The 18,830-nt window shown below is 35.7% G+C and overlaps 1 protein-coding gene across 8 annotated transcripts in view; it reads right to left on the bottom strand.

Annotated features, from left to right (window-relative positions):
• LOC123543125 (phosphatidylinositol 4-phosphate 5-kinase type-1 alpha-like) overlaps positions 1–18,830 on the bottom strand; it is a 61,859-nt gene that overhangs the window by 14,339 nt on the left and 28,690 nt on the right. For 6 of the 8 annotated variants that reach the window (XM_053530804.1, XM_053530808.1, XM_053530809.1 and 3 more), the window contains 4 exons: positions 16,995–17,081; positions 13,874–14,009; positions 13,099–13,286; positions 11,655–12,232 (listed from right to left, as the gene is read on the bottom strand). In XM_053530804.1, coding sequence (XP_053386779.1) covers positions 11,655–12,232; positions 13,099–13,286; positions 13,874–14,009; positions 16,995–17,081 — 989 coding nt within the window. Of the gene's footprint in view, positions 1–6,017; positions 6,042–11,654; positions 12,233–13,098; positions 13,287–13,873; positions 14,010–16,994; positions 17,082–18,830 lie in introns of all 8 variants that reach the window. The other 2 variants (XM_053530806.1, XM_053530805.1) reach the window with 2 other exon arrangements.

Here is an 18,830-nt window from a genome sequence, read left to right as displayed (position 1 = left end):
GGTAGGGGCCTCCGTGGTCGAGTGTTAAAGTCGCTGACTTTCAATTCACTTGCCCCTCATCGATGCTGGTTCGGACCTCACTCGGGGCCGTGAATTCTGCATGTGAGAAAGTCATCCAGCTAGCTTGCGGAAGGTCGGTGGTTCTACCCAGTGTGAAAAGCTCGTGATGAAATTAATGCACGGAGGGGTTTTCTAGCTGGAAAGTCGCCATTGTTTATATTGTGTCGGTACGATGTTAATCCAACAACAAACAAATATCATGCAGTTATAATGTCCGTACCGTCACTTACAGCGATTATATTTATAATAATTGGTTTGATTGGATAAAATAAAGGGCAAATAGTCCGTATATGGAAATTATTACATTTCGCCTATTCTGCAAAACAGGTAATTTAAGCGTACGTCTATCCGTTCTCCAAGTTGTAAGTGACGTCAGCTTGTTAAACTAACTGTGGGGCGAGAAATAGGTCGAGGGACAGTTAGTGGGTTTTGTTGTTTTTAGTTTTGTCAAAAGTCGTATTTTACACTTATTTATTACAATTATTTCTAGGACTTCGACATCATGACAGCATCAAATTTAGCAACTGGTGCACAATCACGTGGTCTATGACGTTACGTCGTAGCCGTAAGTATCGCCTCTTAACATGACCTAAAAAGTTAATTAAGACGTAACTGAAAGACTCGTCATAAATCTAACAAGAAATGTCTTTAAAAAAACTGCAGGGTTTTAATGACAGATATTGAGGCTTTCGTGTTTCGAATAGGCCATGTAATTTTGTGTTTTCGCTTCTCTGCCCCGCTCAGTCGATTCCTCAATATATATATTTAAATATAATTTATACGTTACTTTCGCGGATCAGTTAAAGGCAGAAATCTAACAATAAATAAGCAACGCCCACTTTTAATCTTCTGTATCAGTTGTAACTGTGTTAATTCTTAACTGCAAGAAAAAGAGAATAAATAGCTTGCATGTGAACCAAACAATATTTTACGCCTGAAATCCCGGGGAATCCCACGTTTCCACTAATCGGCACAGATATAACATGTGAATTTTACTGGCTTTCCCGCGCGTTCTTTCCAACGACGATAAGGCGAGTTTTCATTGGTCCAGAAAGACATGCATAATTTGCATATTCAGTGAAAACAAACGACGGCTCCAAAAATACGGAAATACCCGATGTTTCACGATTGGTAAACTACCACCACCTTGGAAAAGAACATAGTCTTTTTTTTTTTTTCAAAGTTCAGCGAATCTGTGTTAGATCTATTTATGATATATAACAAAACACAATATGTTTTACTGTTTCACTTCATCTATAACAGCGTTTTTGGCGAATTTCTCCCTATTTATGTTCAGCACTAATATTATCTTTATTTTCCTTTCTGTAAGTCCACTGCCTTTTTACGTTTTAACGGAATTTTAATGATGTACCTTTTCTGTTGGGGAAAAATCGGAAAGAGTTTGTCCTTTAAAAAATTACATTTTTTAATAGAAATTTAGTATTTTTATTTGGCCTAAGATCCTGAATGCTTTAAAGAATCCGAAAACAACTGTAACATCAGATTTGACTTCATTTATTTTGCAATTCAAAAAGGGGATAAAGAATCCACATTAAAACACTATTTTCACAGTTTCAAAATTTAAGAAGTTCCTATTAACTGAAATCGTGAAGTTGAAATCGAAAAATCGTGAACTTTAATTCGTGACAACGTGATTTTTAATCATGAAGCAGAAATCTTTGAGTAGGCCTAATGAAATTGAAGTGTTACTACCTGCTTTCCGTTACTATAGTATACATTATGTAATAAGGAGTACGAAATTCTGTTTTAAAAATCTTACTTAATGTAATTATAATCTAAACAATTTCTTATGACAATATATCCATTGGAGTTACATCCCTTGTGCGGACATGTATATTTTATATGTGCAGCGCTTGTTTAAAAGAAAAATGACTGTGAACCTTCGGCAGGGTAGGTCAAAGTTACTTATATCTTTTTTTTTCTGCTTATGATCTGTGATAATAGAAATTACACATAATTATCATTTATTTCAAAAATGGGCCTGCAGAGCAAATAGAATGAAGATTTAGATGGTTTTATATCATATTCCATTACATGTATTACATGTCTTTTTAGTGAGTTATCGAAATATTAGAGTGAATTACATCTGGTGTTTTCACCGAGAAAAAAATATCAAATATTTTTTCACAGGTAAGATATTATAGAAATGTGTAAATTTAATCAAAACATGGAATGAAAAGAAAATTTGTTTGTTTTACATGTAAGATGTAAATATTTTTTCACTTATGAACACCATACATACTTACATTCCCACTCGTTGCTATGCCATTGGTGAAAGTATTGCATCTAGTGTCCACTCGTGAAAGATATTTTAATCTTACACCGAACAAAAATATCCTCTATATAATGCATATCGAATATAAAAGTATTGAAATTAAGGTTGTTCTGCACATTTGGATCAAAAGTTTTTCTACATTGTAGAATTTGATCAAACTCCGATTTTTCAAAACTTCATAATATACCTAGAAAATTCAGCAAATAAAAAGGATATGGTCGTGTGCTTGATTTTTTGCTAGCCTGATTTTAAAAATGTGGACTTCACGCATTTTTTCATAATGGTAGTCTATGGGAAAATCGCAACTTTCATAACATTTTCGCGAATAGAAATTTTTCTACAATGTAGATTTTAATGAAACTTCTCACAGTCGTAAATAAATATATGGTCTATTATATGGCGAAATAAAATGTACGGTACGTGCGTTTATTTTTGAGATATTTGGCTATGATTAAAGCGAACCGCTTATTTCAAGCTAATTTTAAGACATTATTTTGAATTATTACAAGTGTCAGATGTTTTAATATCATATTTTGACTTTAGAAAGATAGTAACAGTGCTATTCTAATAAATTTACTCACTGGTTGATATTAATTCATAAAATGATTTTCGTTTCCGTATGTCGAATCCAGGCATTATTTTACGTTTTCTGGATAAATGACGTTACGCCATCACTTCCGGTTTATCAAACGTGCAGAACTACCTTAAAACTCGTTCTGACACTACTTTGCATTTCTCCTTATTTAAAGATTCTCCCTCTCCTCTCTCCCTCCTTCCACAAACACTATTTCAGATTTAAAGGTACTGGCCTCCTGATCGTACGACAACAAAGAAAAGAAATTTTATTTGTATATCTGGAAATTACTGCTATATTTCTTATGAATGCTTGGAAACTTAGTTACTGAATGTTCTGCTGAAATCATATAACAGATGTATGCTTGTAGGTAGCATTTTCATAATGAAATAATACCATGACAGAATTTGTCATGGATACTAAGATCATATACACCACCACTGTAGCTTAAAGAAGAACAGTTATTTAGTGCAATGTAACCTAGACGTGATTGACTTTTGACTACCATCCTATTTGGTGTAAACTGTCCACGTATCTACGAACTGTATATAGACAAGTTGGACCATGGATCGGATCTCCGCTGTGCTTGCTCTGGCGTCAGCGTCGGCGTCACACCTTGGTTAAGTTTTTCGTACCAGTCCACATTTTGACAAAGTCTTTTGAGATAAAGCTTTAGAACTTTCAGCACCATGACCAGTTTTAGGCAAGAGTACATAACTCTATCAAGGATTTTGGCTGAATTATGGCCCCTTTTTACCTGGAACAATTGATACGTATTAGACCTTCCTGTTTTAACTTACAAATCTTGGTTAAGCTATTCGTACCGTTCATATTTTGTGTTAAGTGTTTGGCATATGGCTTTGAAACTTTTTTCACTTGTTTATTAAAACAGTTTCTATCTGTAGGCAAGAGCACATAACTCTGTCAACATTTTTGGCTGAATTATGGCCTTTTTTGGACTTGGAAATTGGTACAATTTTCGTAAGTCCATGTTTGTCAAAACTATTTGACATGTGTCTTTGAAACTTCTATCACTTGTTTATCTTTACGATTTCTATCCGTAGGCATGAGAATGTAACTCTGTGAAAAGTGTTGGCTGAATTAAGACCCTTTTTGGACTTGGAAATCAGTTATATTTTTCATACCAGTCCATATTTTTCCTAACCTGTTTGTCATATGGCTTTGAAACTTTGACCACTTGTTTACCATCTTAGTCTACGTATGAAGGCAAGACTACATAACTAGGACAGGGACTTAAGCTCTGTTACGGCCTTTTTTGACATAGAAATTAGTGAAGTTTCACATAGCATTTCATATTTTCTCTATATTGTTTGATTACGGCTTTGAAACTTTGATCACTTACTTACCATCATGGTTACACATTGCTATATAATGCAAGACTAAATGCAGGTACTTTGTCTTATAAATCTATTTTTTCTTTTGCCTGACAATCTTTTTTTTTATTTGTTTTGAATTCTTTGCTTGTTATATATTTGCTTATATGTATACGAGATGGCTTACAATAAATCGATGGTGTTGAGCTGGAAATGGGTTTAAAATATTTACACGGTTGAAAACAAATACCGCTGCAGACCAAATTCACAAATTCAAAAGACAACATTATCTACCTAACCGACTGTGAAGACGGCATTGAAAATTATTCGGCGACAGATGTAGGAAACTAAACCTTGGATTTTACACTCATGACTAAAAATAGAAAATGTAAGATAGATATCATCAGGATGTGACTCGAACCTATTTTTGTATAGATCCGAAACCTGAGCACCAACTCTGCCATCCATTCATTTTCCAAATACATTTTTGTTTGTTTATTTGTTTTGGGTTTAGGATGCCGTTTTCAACAGTATTTCAGTCATGTAATGGCGGGCAGTTAACCTAACCAGTGTTCCTGGATTCTGTACCAGTACAAACCTGTTCTCCGCAAGTAACTGCCAACTTCCCCACATGAATTATCAGAGGTGGAGGCAAATGATTTCACACAATGCCTTTTATCAAATCATCAAGGAGAGCACACGCCCCGCCCGGGGATCGAACTCGCGACCTCGCGATCCGTAGACCAACTCTAAATACTAACTGCCATCAAATGAAACCCGTGCATGAGTGCTTTATCACGCTACTCACCCGACGACGACATATACCCTAGATATCCGACGACGATGTATCAGTAAGCATAGTGTGTATTTAAGGACACTAAAATGACTGGAAGTTTTTTTTACAAATGGCTGTTATTAGGTGGCATTAATATTCTTGTTTACCAGTTTATTATTAATTTTGACGCAGAAAGAGACCGATGCAGACATCATTATAGTAGAACCTCCCCCCCCCCCCCCCCCCCCCCCCCCCCCACCTCATACTAACCAATCTCCGGGGTTAGCATTTTGCACACTACGGTAGAGATTTCATTCTATTGCATTAAATGGAAAAAAGGGTGACGTCACGCTGTCCGGGTCTATAGGTCTAAAATGAAAGACAATATTGGATCTGTAATGCCTACTTTGTATCTACATAGGCCTATAGACATACATTCAAGTAGTTTAAAGAGTTTTATTAGGCCTAAAAGAACTTTGTTTCCGGTAACATGCTCAAAAGGTTAGGGGCCTTTGTGACCAGTGTAGATCATGATCAGCCTGCACATCCGTGCTGTCTGATCAGGATCCGCACTTTTTGCCATTCAGTCAGTATCTTTTTAACAGGTGATGGCCATGTCCAAATTGAAAGCCTTTTTAGCCTAAACCACGAAATTTCTTGCCCACAAAATTTATGATTTTACAACAACTTATGTTAGGAACCATAATAACAGAATGTAATGACAGAATTATATTTTTTTTTCTATAATTCTGAATTCTGATGTCAGAAACAACAGAAGAAATTTCAAATAAGGGGATGTATTTTTTTTTTCAAGCGTACAATTTAAAGAAACTTAAAGAAATTTTAATCTCAATATGAACAATCTTGTAGCAAAGACTTGACTCAAGGATGGATGTTTTGCTGTTTTACACACACGATATCTACAAGCTATGCTAAACATTAGGAAAACATAAAAAAGAAAGTGTTAACTCAACAAACCAAAGTCCCCCTTTCTAATTCTGCAAAAATGCAAAACAAAAAAATAATCAATTACTACAACAGCCCAAAAATTATGATCAACAAAACCAAACATCAGTTCAAACAAGGCCAAATAGTGTATTACTAAGTATTAATGCAAGTCAAAATTGAGGCGTGAAAGCAAAAGAGATCTAACTTCTAAGTGTTCTTTATTGCTTTTCTGCATTTAGACCTATTTTGCTCTCATCCATTGATTAATGCACTCAAACACAGAAATTGCTAAGATGCAAAGCAAAAAAAAAAAACAACACCTAAAGTTATCATCCGAATTTATAATCAGATTTAAACTCCGATTTTTATTTTCAAACCAGTCCACTTTACAATGTAACAAGAGCACCGCCTTGCGGTGCTGGCGCTGATCTGATTTTTTTTAGCAATATACACAGGAAACAATGACATATGACCTTTGACCCCTAAGTGTGACCTTGACCTTGAAGTGAGCCATCCAAAACATTCACTCTGCACATCGTTTTGATGTGGTGAACATTTGTGCCAAGTTTCTTTGAAATCCTCCAAGCAGTTAAAAGTTACAGAGCGAACATAAAATGAACTCATATGACCTTCGACCCCTACATGTAACCTTCATAACCTGCGCTCTGCATGTCTTCTCGATGTGGCGAACGTTTGTGTTAAGTTTCTTCGAAATCCTTCAAGGGGTTTAAGAGTTACAGAGGCGATGCGAAATTGCTAACAGACAGATGGACAGACAGACACCGGGGGTATAACATAATACGTCCCTTTTGGCATAAAATAAAGGATAAAATGGTTAAGTTTTTCACCCTGTTTCATCCGACACCTGTTTTTACTGACACCTGTTTCTACTGACACCACTATAAGGCAATGCAGGTCAATGTTATGATATGAAGCTTTAAAATATAGCAGAATGACAAAGCAAACCGATTTTTTGTATTTTTTTTCCGAGCCCACTAAAAACAAAGTTAATACAAAGAATTTGGAACGAAATCATAATAATAATTAAGAATTTGGAACAAAATCAACTAGAGTTATCACTCAAAGCAAAAAGCACCTCCCCTCCCATCCCTACCTCCAAAAAAAACCCCCCATGACCTTGAGTTTGGTCATAATGACCTTGCTTGTGTGCTCTGCATGTAAACTGGATGGGATTAACAATTGACGATTGTTTTATGAAAATATTCCTTAAGTTAAGAATGTATGGAGAGGACACAACTGATAGACGGAGTGTATATGAGTATTAAATTTTAATAAAAAGATTACTAGCATTTCATAGAGAAATATGCACATGTTCTTTTACTGAATAATATTGCACCCCTAAAGTCATGTTAATACATGAGCTGCAAAACTTCTGCATATCTCTCAGTACAAACACTACTGTCTCATAGACCCACCCCTATTTTAGAAAGTTATCACCTAGAGCAGACTCCAATACCAAAAATATAGATAAGACGATAAAAATCCTAGATGTTTAGTGGCTTCTACCTTTTCAAAAATATTTCTGTCATATATTGCAGCCTATAGTCCAGAAAACTTGGAGATCAAGTGAAGAATGATGTAGTGTAATTAGAAATTCTGATTATATACGTAAGAAAAGAAATTAAAGATTAGAAATAACAAGGATTAGTTTCCCATATTTTATAATGTTCAGTCAGAAATATAGATTTCTAAACTTACAGTTCTGTAATTCTGTGTTTAAAGCAACCAAAATACAATTATAACATAGTCACTACAACAGCTGTCAGAGAAAACAGCATGCCTGACTATTTTGAATGAAGCTGGTAGCGAAATTTGAGGAAACTTGAGCTATCACTTAAGTGATTAATACCCCCAGCAGTAATGCTTTGTCAGAGGCAACGAAACATTTTAAGAGTTATATTTCTGAATCTGTAAGACAAATTCAAATAAGTGAAGAAATCTGGGGGTATAGTTGCCCCAACCCATTCCTGCACGGGTACCAAAAATAATAATGTTACACACATCTACAAATCATAGACCATGTAATAAATGATGTAGGTGATGATATGGATCATCTATTTTAATCATCAATCAAGTCCATTCAGTAGTAACAGAAATAAAGTGAAAGTGGCATCAAAACTTTGACCTGAAATTCCTATTACCGGTAACAAGAGCTGTCTGATGACAGCGCGCTCGACTATTCGAAGAATTGATTGAAGAATGGGGTCAAAATATTTCCACGGATATTCAGACAAAAGAAATAAATAGATTAAACAAACAATGTTCCTGTATTACTTTGATTTCGATAAGTCTTGCACTTAATGGCAATATATGAGCCAATTTCAAAGTCCAAAAAGGGCCATAATTCAGTCAAAATAGTTATGTACTCTTGCCTACAGATGGAAATCATAATGATAAACAAGTGTTCAAAGTTTAAAAGCCATATGTCAAATAGTTTTGACAAAACATGGACTTGTATGAAAACAGAACCAATTTCAAAATCCAAAAAGGACCATAATTCAGCCAAAATAGATGACAGAGTTATGTTCTCTTTCCTACAGATAGAGACTATTATACTAAACAAGTGATAAAAGTTTCAAAGCCATATGTCAAACACTTTACAAAAAATATGAACTGGTACGAAAAACTTAACCAAGATTTCTAGGTCAAAAGGGGCCATAATTCAGTCAAAATCCTTGATGGAGTTATGTACTCTTGCCTATAACTGGACATGGTGATGGTAAAGAGGTGTTGAAAGTTTCAAAGCTTTATCTCAAAAGACTTTGTCAAAATATGAACTGGTACAAAATATTAACCCAGATTTCTAAGTCAAAAAGGGCCATAATTCAGCCAAAAACCTTGATGGAGTTATGTGCTCTTGCCTATAACTGGACATGGTGATGGTAAACAAGTATTGAAAGTTTCAAAGCTTTAGCTCAAAAGACTTTGTCAAAATATGAACTGGTACGAAAAACTTAACCATGATTTCTAAGTCAAAAGGGGCCATAATTCAGCCAAAATCCTTGATGGAGTTATGTACTCTTGCCTATAACTGGACATGGTGATGGTAAAGAGGTGTTGAAAGTTTCAAAGCTTTATCTCAAAAGACTTTGTCAAAATATGGACTGGTACGAAAAACTTAACCCGAGGTGTGACGCCGACGCCGACGCCGACACCGACACCGACGCCAACGCCGTGGTGAGTAGGATAGCTCTACTTATTCTTCGAATAGTCGAGCTAAAAAGGGTGCATAATTCATGAAAAATGTCTGCCATAGTTACAGACACAGTTATGTGACTGTCATACTATGTGGGTGGTGACATGGAACATTCTATTTAAAGTTTAAATCAAATCCGTACGTAATAAAATTCTACATGAAAACGGAGCATAATTCAATGAAAATTAACCACAAGACAGGGCTTAAGCTAGGCTAAGAATTTAGGGAGAAGTCACTTCTCCCTCAGGTAAGATTAGGGAGAAGTGGAGAGATTTTAGGGAGAAGTGGCGAGATTTTAGGGAAAACGTGGAAAGATTTTAGCACCATGACATGCAAGCTGAAAAAGGAACTAAATATGCTTTATATTTTTTATTATTCCCTGTCTTTGTTTACAAAGTCTATTAATTTAAAGTAAATAACAAATTCACTGAAAATGTCAGTGATTCTGTTTTCTTATCATTTTTAATCATGTGAATCTAATGTGATTAAACTGCAAATTCAAGTTTGTTTTTTTTCACTCTTGCAATGATTGTCCAAACCAAGAAAACCCTTTAAATATGAATACAATTAAAAAAAGTTAATTCCATATCAGCAAAAAAAAAAATAAATCAAGCTCCCAGTGCTAATGCACTCAAAGTCAGTCACTTTAAATAACAAGTATGTGAATTAAATACATGTCAATAGCAGTGACATCACTATGACATCACACGGAATACACATCTTCTTTGATCTGCTGGTGTCTCTTTGATAAGCTGGTGTCGGCACACGTTAAAAGAAACAGTTGTCAAACAGGTTTAACCCAGTTTCTGATGGCAGGTGTCAAAAATTTGTGTAAATTTCAGTTTCGTTATTTTAGTCACAGAAAGTGTCAGTGATAATATTATGTTTCTAAACTTTAAGACTAAAGTTTGGGTTTTAAAAAATAGGAGTAAAATTAAGTGGATTTCAGGAAATTACTGGAGCCAAACACGGTAAGATACTTTCTAATGGTCAAAAAAGAATGTGTAAGCTTATGCAATATAAATCCCTACTGCTTTGTTTATCAACAGTCAGTTTACAAAACAAGTGTCACCTTCGCACTTCCCCGTAATCTGAAGTAGGCGGAGCTTAAATTATGCTATCGTGTATTCCAGTCAAGTGTCAAGAGGCCGATAGCGGATAACTGGAGGAGTGTGGATGAAAAAATCGGGCGACTTGAATTTCGCTTTGATGTTAGATTAGAGCGAAGTGGGGAGCTACAAAGCGACTATTTCGCTCAAGTCGCTCCCTAGCTCAAGCCCTGCAAGAGTTATGGCTATTGTGTCATATATTGGAATTGTCAGGGAATAAAGTAATAACCATTTTAAGCATTTGAAACATATCCATCACATAATAACATCGATATAAAAAGAAAGTGCATCAAATCTATAACCAAGTTCTGGAAGTTGATGCCGACGCAGACGTAGACGCTGACACCGAAGCTAACACAGGAGTGTTTTATTTATTTTTTTATTTATTTTGTTGGGTTTAACGTCACACCGACACAATTACAGGTCATATGGCAACTTTCCAGCTTTTGATGGTGGAGGAAGACCCCAGGTGCCCCTCCGTGCATTGTTTCATCACGAGCGGGCACCTGGGTAGAACCACCGACCTTCCGTAAGTCAGCTGGATGGCTTCCTCACATGCAGAATTCAACGCCCCGAGTGAGGCTCGAACCCACATCGATGAGGGGCAAGTGATTTGAAGTCAGCGACCTTAACCACTCGGCCACGGAGGCCCCTAAACACAAGAGTGAGTAGGATAGCTCATAATATACTTCCTAGAGTCAATCTATAATCTATTATCTTTCATCCCATATATTGTCAAAAAGTGATAACTTGAAAGTTGTAATGAGAGTGCAATATTTGTCTACATAAAATGATATAAGGTGAAATGACAGATTTGAAAGACAGAATAGAATATTTACATGCTATATTTAGCCACTGAATCCACTTTGGTTAATTATACGATATGATATACTGTTATATCACTTATAATTGTGCAAAAATGCTACAACTTTAAACTTATATTGAAAAAAAAATGAATTTGTAAATTCTGTGTTCAGGATATAGACCCACAGTTGCCCCTACAAACCGGCATACTGTAATGGTATCCTTGCAACTCAGCTTTAACATATTGGTGAAGAACAGTTCGAGTCATGCAGTTATACTTTGCGTGTGCGAACTTATTTAACTACAACAGGTGATTGTAAAAAAACAGGGCAATTAACACCTCAACCCTCCTTTAAAAACATCCTTATTTTCAAAAAAAAAAAATAAAAATAAAAAATTACAAATGCATCTTGTATCATCGGATATTTAAAAAAAATCCTTCAATTTCCATTCAAACCAGTCTGTAACACCCTACTTTATTTACAGTGAATAGTTTTACGAAGTGAAAATAAATTTAGCATTATAGATCATACTAACCGATTCTTCCACTTCATTTCCGACGTCGGAATTAAACGTTTCATCTTTCACCTTATAGCAATCTGTATCACTATATTTTGACCGTACAATTTCTTTATCATTTCCAGCAACATTTGTAGAGAATTCAGTACTATCACTTTGTTCTGATACGACAGACGGTTCTGTTGTGGAACTTACAATAGATTCAGTATAACCAGTCGACATTGCTTGTGATGAGAACGAGTCTGCACTCTTGTGCGAAACGACACTTATTCTTGGTTCATTCGGTATATTGCTATCGGAATTGGGCGAGATCGGTGCAATTTCTATCACCGTCCCTCTGGTCTGGTTTACATCACTACGACTTATATTGCCATTATTGTGTACAGCGCTATTATTTGAAACAGTCTGACTATTGCTAAAACGTTCCTCCGATTTCGAAACTATCTTAACGTTAGAATCTGGAAGCGTATCTCTAATATCCAGGTGAGACACTGTGCTATAATACGACGTTTCTGTACTACTGCTCGCTGCCATTACCCGCGACGGCGAGTTGTCTGCAGACAAACTGTCATGTGGTAAATTTGGAATTGTGGTATCTGTAAGAAAAAGTTAACATTGAAATCAGTAATTTTCATGGGTGACTCTAATTTCTAAACAAACATGTTACATTTTCATTTAGTCTATGCTCAAAACTTAAAATCCATAAATTTTTATCCCCCTTATATAAGACATTTTGGCCCAAAACATTACATTTTGTGCCCTCGAAATGAAAAGGTATTAACTTTATTGTAAGTCAGTCATGAAGCATCTGTAATAGAATATTGAATATTTTTCTGAACTCCAAAGTTAAAAGTTAAATAAGACTTATGAAGTATACTTTCTGATAATTTTATGCAACATTTTAATATACTTGTCTGTGTTAAAACACTCTTACGGTAGAATGACGTCTGTTAACGTGTGGTGATGTCAAAGTTTTTGTTGCGTTATCTACTGTTTTAGATTAAGGGCATATTAGAATCGGAATAAATTATAGCAAAACCGTGCTTTAACACGACTTATGCACTAGGGCGGAAATATGTCACACAAATAATTTCACCCAGGCTGCGCCCTTGTGAAACTATTGCGCCAGACGTAAATAGTGTTAAAGCACACTTTTGCTATAAATTATTTCATAGATAGAAGCATTCTGAATATTTTCACAAGGGTTCATCTGTCATATACAAGTAAAGGAGATTAATGAACATTTTGAAATATGTGGGTGTATAATAGATTTCAGTGGTGTTCAGTGGCGTGGAGACAACACCAAAGAAACTAAGATTTTTCAAGATTTTCATAGTGACAAGGAACTTTATAGCTAAACATGACAATCCTTAACATAATGTACATTTAAAGATCAATTTGCAAATCTTTAATTACAAATGAGCAAAATTTGGTCTTACCAACACGCAACATTTCCACTTACCAAGAACTTCACTGCTACATGAGGGACTTGAGGGCGTATAACTTGGCGTACCCTCTGTGAATTCTGTGTAAGTTGGAGTGGACTCGGACACACTGAGGGGTGAGTGTCGAACCTTCGTGCTACTTGAACCTCGTGACAGAGTTGTCTCCTCTTGTTGTGAGATTGTTTGGAAATATGAACGATCAGATCTGCATCAAATACAATTTTTTTTAAAGAATTTATATAATAAATAGTACACTTTAAATAAGAAAATCAAAAACCCTAATATGTACATTAATATTAGGTCATTTAGCACTGTACAAAATGGCAATATATCTGGCCAAGTACTCATTAGAAGAAACATACTTGACGAGCCAATATGCTACTGCACTATTTTTTTTCTTGAAGATAAGACAGCAAGTCCAAAAAGTAATTACATGCTATATTGCACAAGGCAATGTTAAACAAGAGCTGTCTGATGACAGCGCCCTCAACTTTTCTCAGTGCATGACTCTTGAAATATAACATTGCTGGTAAAAACTTTAACCAAAAGCTTTCATAGTAACAGAGATGTTTGACTTTATCAAATACTAACCAACAGTGTTGGCGTCACCATCAGGCCGATGCTGGGGCGAATGCAATAGCTCTACTTTTTCTTCGAAGTCAAGCTAAAAAAGACTCCCATCAAATGAAGTCTGCTATCATTTTGCTAGGTTCCTTCTATGATTCCGCAAATTGTCACAGATAGCAAATTATGATTTTAAAACAGTAGAAACACTAAGAAAAGAATAAAAACCTTTGTAATTCCTCTGACGATCTTATAACAGGTAATGGGGCAGTGGTTGCTCTATCGGGCGGTTTTGTAGCTTCTGAAAACGAGGGCGGGGGAGTAGCGCTGCCCATCAACAAATCTGGTCTAGCACCCATAGTACCTACAAGAACACAACTTATAATTCAATCATGCTCTAACTTATCATATTGCACTATATTTTTTTACATTATAATATGAAATACTGTGAAATCATTTTTATTCGTGTAGGACGAATTTTCGCATATTTCGCGCTAGGATTGATGCGCGAATTTAAGACCGCGCTATTATTATTTTTTAGTTTTATTTTTTCATTTATAAATTGAAAATGCGCGAATTAAAGCCAGCGCGAAACAGTCCTTTTTCACGTTTGCGCGAAATTTCATGACAGCGAATTTAAATGATTTCACAGTATCATGTTTTATTTTCATTGTTGCATTTTAATTATATTACAAGGAGCTGTGTTCAATTAACGCTTGATGCCCCCGGTGGCATCCTTGTCGATACAAAGCAACCTAAGTCCAAAATGAGGTCAAGGTCAAACTGAGGTCAGGTGATGTTTGAAGATGAGGAATGGTCACAGGTTACATCTGTATTAGTACCAATCCATTCTTGTAAGTGGTACTGATGCTAGACGAAACGGTCCCATTTGGTTAACCAAGAGATGGCCCATATAAAGCAACCTAAGTCCAAAATGAGGTCAATGTCAAGGTCAAACTGAGGTCAGGTGATGTCTGAAGATGAGGAATGGTCACAGGTTACATCTGCATTAGTATCAAGTCATTCTAGTAAGGGGTATTGATGCTAGACGAAACTGTCCCATTTGGTTAACCTTGTACGGACGGACAAACGGACGGACGGACAGGGCGATCACTATATGCCTCCCGCATCAGTAGATGCCGGGGGCATAAAAACATGGTTCTGCTGTAGAATATTTATGAAATACAGTAATTTCTAATATTTTGACATATATTTACTTTTCACTTTGTAAAAATCGTACAAGACTTCTTCACATACTTCGATTTTTGCAAATATAATGTTTGTTTGTTTTGAGTTTAACGCTGGTTTTCAACAGTATTTCACTTTGTGTGATGCAGAAAGGTAATTAGTTTATAACTGTGAATTCCTATTGAATGAAATCCTCTCGAAACTTGTAAAACAAGTGGGTCATGATGACCCTGGATCGCTCACCAGAGTAATATGAGCTACATGTTTCAAATGTCAAACTGATGATTTTTAGAATTTTTTTGGACGATTTTCCTATGTACAATCAAGTAACCCCTGGGGCGGGGCCAATTTTACCCCAGGAGTCATGATTTGAATAAAGTTTATAGAAGTCTACTAGGAAATGTTACATATCAATTATCTAAGATCTAGGCCGTCTGGTTTATTTTTAGCAAATTTATAAAGATTTCCCTATGTACAATCAAGTAACCCCTGGGGCTTGGTCAATTTGACCCTGGGGGGTCAAGATTTGAACAACTTTTGAAGAGGTCCACTAGGCACTGCTACATGTCAAATATCTAAGCTCTAGAACTTCTGGTTTAATTTTAGAAAATTTTGAAGATTTTTCTATGTACAATCAAGTAACCCCATGGGGCGGGGTCAATTTGACCCCAGGGGTCATGATTTGAACAAATTTTGTAGAAGTCTACTAGGCAATGCTACTCATCAAATATCTAAGATCTAGGCCTTCTGGCTTATTTTTAGAAATTTTTTGAAGATTTTCCTAATGTAAAATCAAGTGACCCCTGGGGCGGGGTCATGATTTGAATAAATTTTGTAGAGGTCCACTAGGCAATGCTACATGTCAAATATCTAAGCTCTAGGCCTTCTGGTTTATTTTTAGAAAGTTTTTGAAGATTTTCCTAATGTAAAATCAAGTGACACCTGGGGCGGGGTCAATTTTGACCCCGGGGGTCATGATTTAAACAAATTATGTAGAGGTCCACTAGGTAATGCTACATGTTAAATATCTAAGATCTAGGCCTTCTGGTTTATTTAAAGAAAATTTTTGAAGATTTTCCTATGTAAAATCAAGTGACCCCTGGGGCGGGGTCAATTTTGACCCCGTGGGTCATGATTTGAACAACTTTAGTAGAGGTCCACTAGGCAATGCTACATGTCAAATATCTAAGCTCTAGGGCTTCTGGTTTTTGAGAAGAAGATTTTTTAAGATTTTCCTATGTAAAATCAAGTGACCCCTAGGACGGGGTCAATTTTGACCCCGGGGTCATGATTTGAACAAACTTGGTAGAGGTCCACTAGGCAATGCTCCACACCAAATATCTAAGCTCTGGTTTTTGAAAAGAAGATTTTTAAAGTTTTTCCTTCCTGTTGCCATGGCAACCAGAGTTCTGCATGGAATTCAATTCTTTGTATAATTATTGTAGAGCTTCACCCAAGGAACATTCCTGTGAAGTTTGGATGAAATTGGCCTAGCAGTTTATGAGGAGATGTCGTTTAAAGTAGAAGTTTATGGACAACGGACGCCGGAAGGTGACTGATCAGAATAGCTCACCCCGAGCCTTTGACTCTGGTGAGCTAATAATTGCTTAAATTTTGACAAAGCTTGCTGTTTCTGCTGTTCGCCTGTTTATAAAAGATTCGGTGCAAGTTGTATTTCACTGGTACAGCCAGTTAGTAAGTTCATACTCACATCGGAGAAATCTGGGCAGTTTTGACTGATTAAAGATGTTGGCAAAATTAGATTAAAGATAATGACCATGGACTGGTTATAATTTCTATAGACTGGGATAATTTCCATGGACTGGTTATAATTTCTATAGACTGGGATAATTTCAATGGACTGGTTATAATTTCTGCAGACTGGGATAATTTCCATGGACTGTTTATAATTTCTATAGACTGGGATAATTTCCGTGGACTGGTTATAATTTCTATAGACTGCAATAATTTACATGGACTGGTTATTATAATTTCTACAGACTGGAATAATTTACATGGACTGGGTATTATAATTTCTACAGACTGGAATAGTTTACATGGACTGGTTATTATAATTTCTACAGACTGGAATAGTTTACATGGACTGGTTATTATAATTTCTACAGACTGGAATAGTTTACACAGACTGGGCATAAATTACCTGGAATATGTTCTCTATCCTCGTTCATACTAGATGACCTTGGACCACGTTCACCGGGTTTTCTTTTAGAGGGAGAATGCTTTAATGCTGAAATATTACAAAAAACTGTTTATGTATACATTAACACTACCTTAACATAAAGCTCATAATAATTCTAAGTGATCTTAAATTTTCTTATAAAATATTTAATCTTTACAAACATAAGTCTTTTTCTCAAAAATTTAAATAGCATTTTTACGTGTTTTACACAACAAAACATAGTACATATTTCTGGGATGATACATTATGACAAGTGCAAATATGATCTTCGGTTCAAATATGTAATGAATATGTGAACACAGTGCAAAGAGTAACGACAGGAAACGTTTATTTGATGGGTACAGTATTTGCCATGAGTCATGAAAGCTCCCATGCAGTCATTGCTGTAATGAAGTCAGACACATACGCAATACGACAGAATACAGGGTGTGTGTAAAGTTGATCTCCATCAGTGCCAGAACAGAACCTTCAGTAAAACCACAGTTGCTATATTATATTTCTGTTGTAGTAAATCTTTAAAATTTTGGAGAAATCAACGTCTTTTCATCTTTAAGATTATTGTATTTCAGTAAGGTCTTTATATACATCCCTGGGGACCAAATTTTCATGGGTTTCATTGCAATAACAATATGAGCCACACCATGAGAAAATCAACATAGTGGGTTTGCGACCAGCATGGATCCAGACCAGCCTGCACATCCGCACAGTCTGGTCAGGATCCAGGCTGTTCGCTAAAAGTTTCTCTAATTGCAATAGGCTTTGAAAGCGAACAGCATGGATCCTGACCAGACTGCGCAGATGCGCAGGCTGGTCTAGATCCATGCTGGTCACAAACAAACTATGTTTGTTTTCTCATGGCGCGGTTCATATAATTATTATGACGAACAAACAAAATTTACATACTTTATCGAAAACTAAAATCTAAAACCACAAATATATGTCCTAATGAAACAGCAATTCTGCCTTAAATCGAGAAGATCTATGCAGAAACGATTTTACAGAAGTCAATATCTGATAAGGAAAAATCGGTCAAACTTTTCATACACCCTGTACCCTGCAGCATATAATAGAATGCCATTTATGAAAATACAGCCAAAAAACATGCACACAATGGTATTTTCTAGGACACAATATGTCAAATAAATAAAAGAAGAATCAACTGGTATATCAAACATGCTTAAAGAAAACCCAATACAAAATTTATGACTCAAAAAGACTGGATAAAAATTCAAGCTCATCATAAACATTAAATATCAAAATCAATTAAACGAAAGATTCCAATCAAGAACAAAGGACAAACATAAGCTTGAGTGAAAACGAACATGTGACACCTGACATGTATATAATTAACAAACACCTCCCTTGGCAACATAACATGGCAACACAAATAAATGCAACTTTAAGGGAACAAAAAGTATTAAACATGAAAATGTTGACGTTTTATAAACTTTCAGCAGCATCATTGAATGAGTGTGAGGGTATGGGGCAGGATTTGGCTGAAACGGAAAAGATATTACAATTCAGATAATTAATTTAGGGGATAGAATCAGCAGTGTAAGAGGATGGGACTGAATTAAACTGTAAGGAAATGAGATATAAAACTTCAGATAATAAACATAACGGGAACATGACATCAGTGTAAAGGAAACAGGATATCAAACTTTAGAGAGAAAGTGTTTAGGGAACAAGATATCTGTGTAAAGGAAACAAGATATCAAACTTCAGACAGTAACTGTCAGGAAACAGGATAGCAAAATTTTGAGAGTAAGTGTTAAGGAACAAGACATCTGTGTAAAG

The sequence above is a fragment of the Mercenaria mercenaria genome, chromosome 19 (genome assembly GCF_021730395.1).
Source record: "Mercenaria mercenaria strain notata chromosome 19, MADL_Memer_1, whole genome shotgun sequence".
Lineage (NCBI taxonomy): Eukaryota > Metazoa > Mollusca > Bivalvia > Venerida > Veneridae > Mercenaria > Mercenaria mercenaria.
Note: the sequence above shows the minus strand (reverse complement) of the source record. Positions and strands in the feature narration are given on the sequence as shown.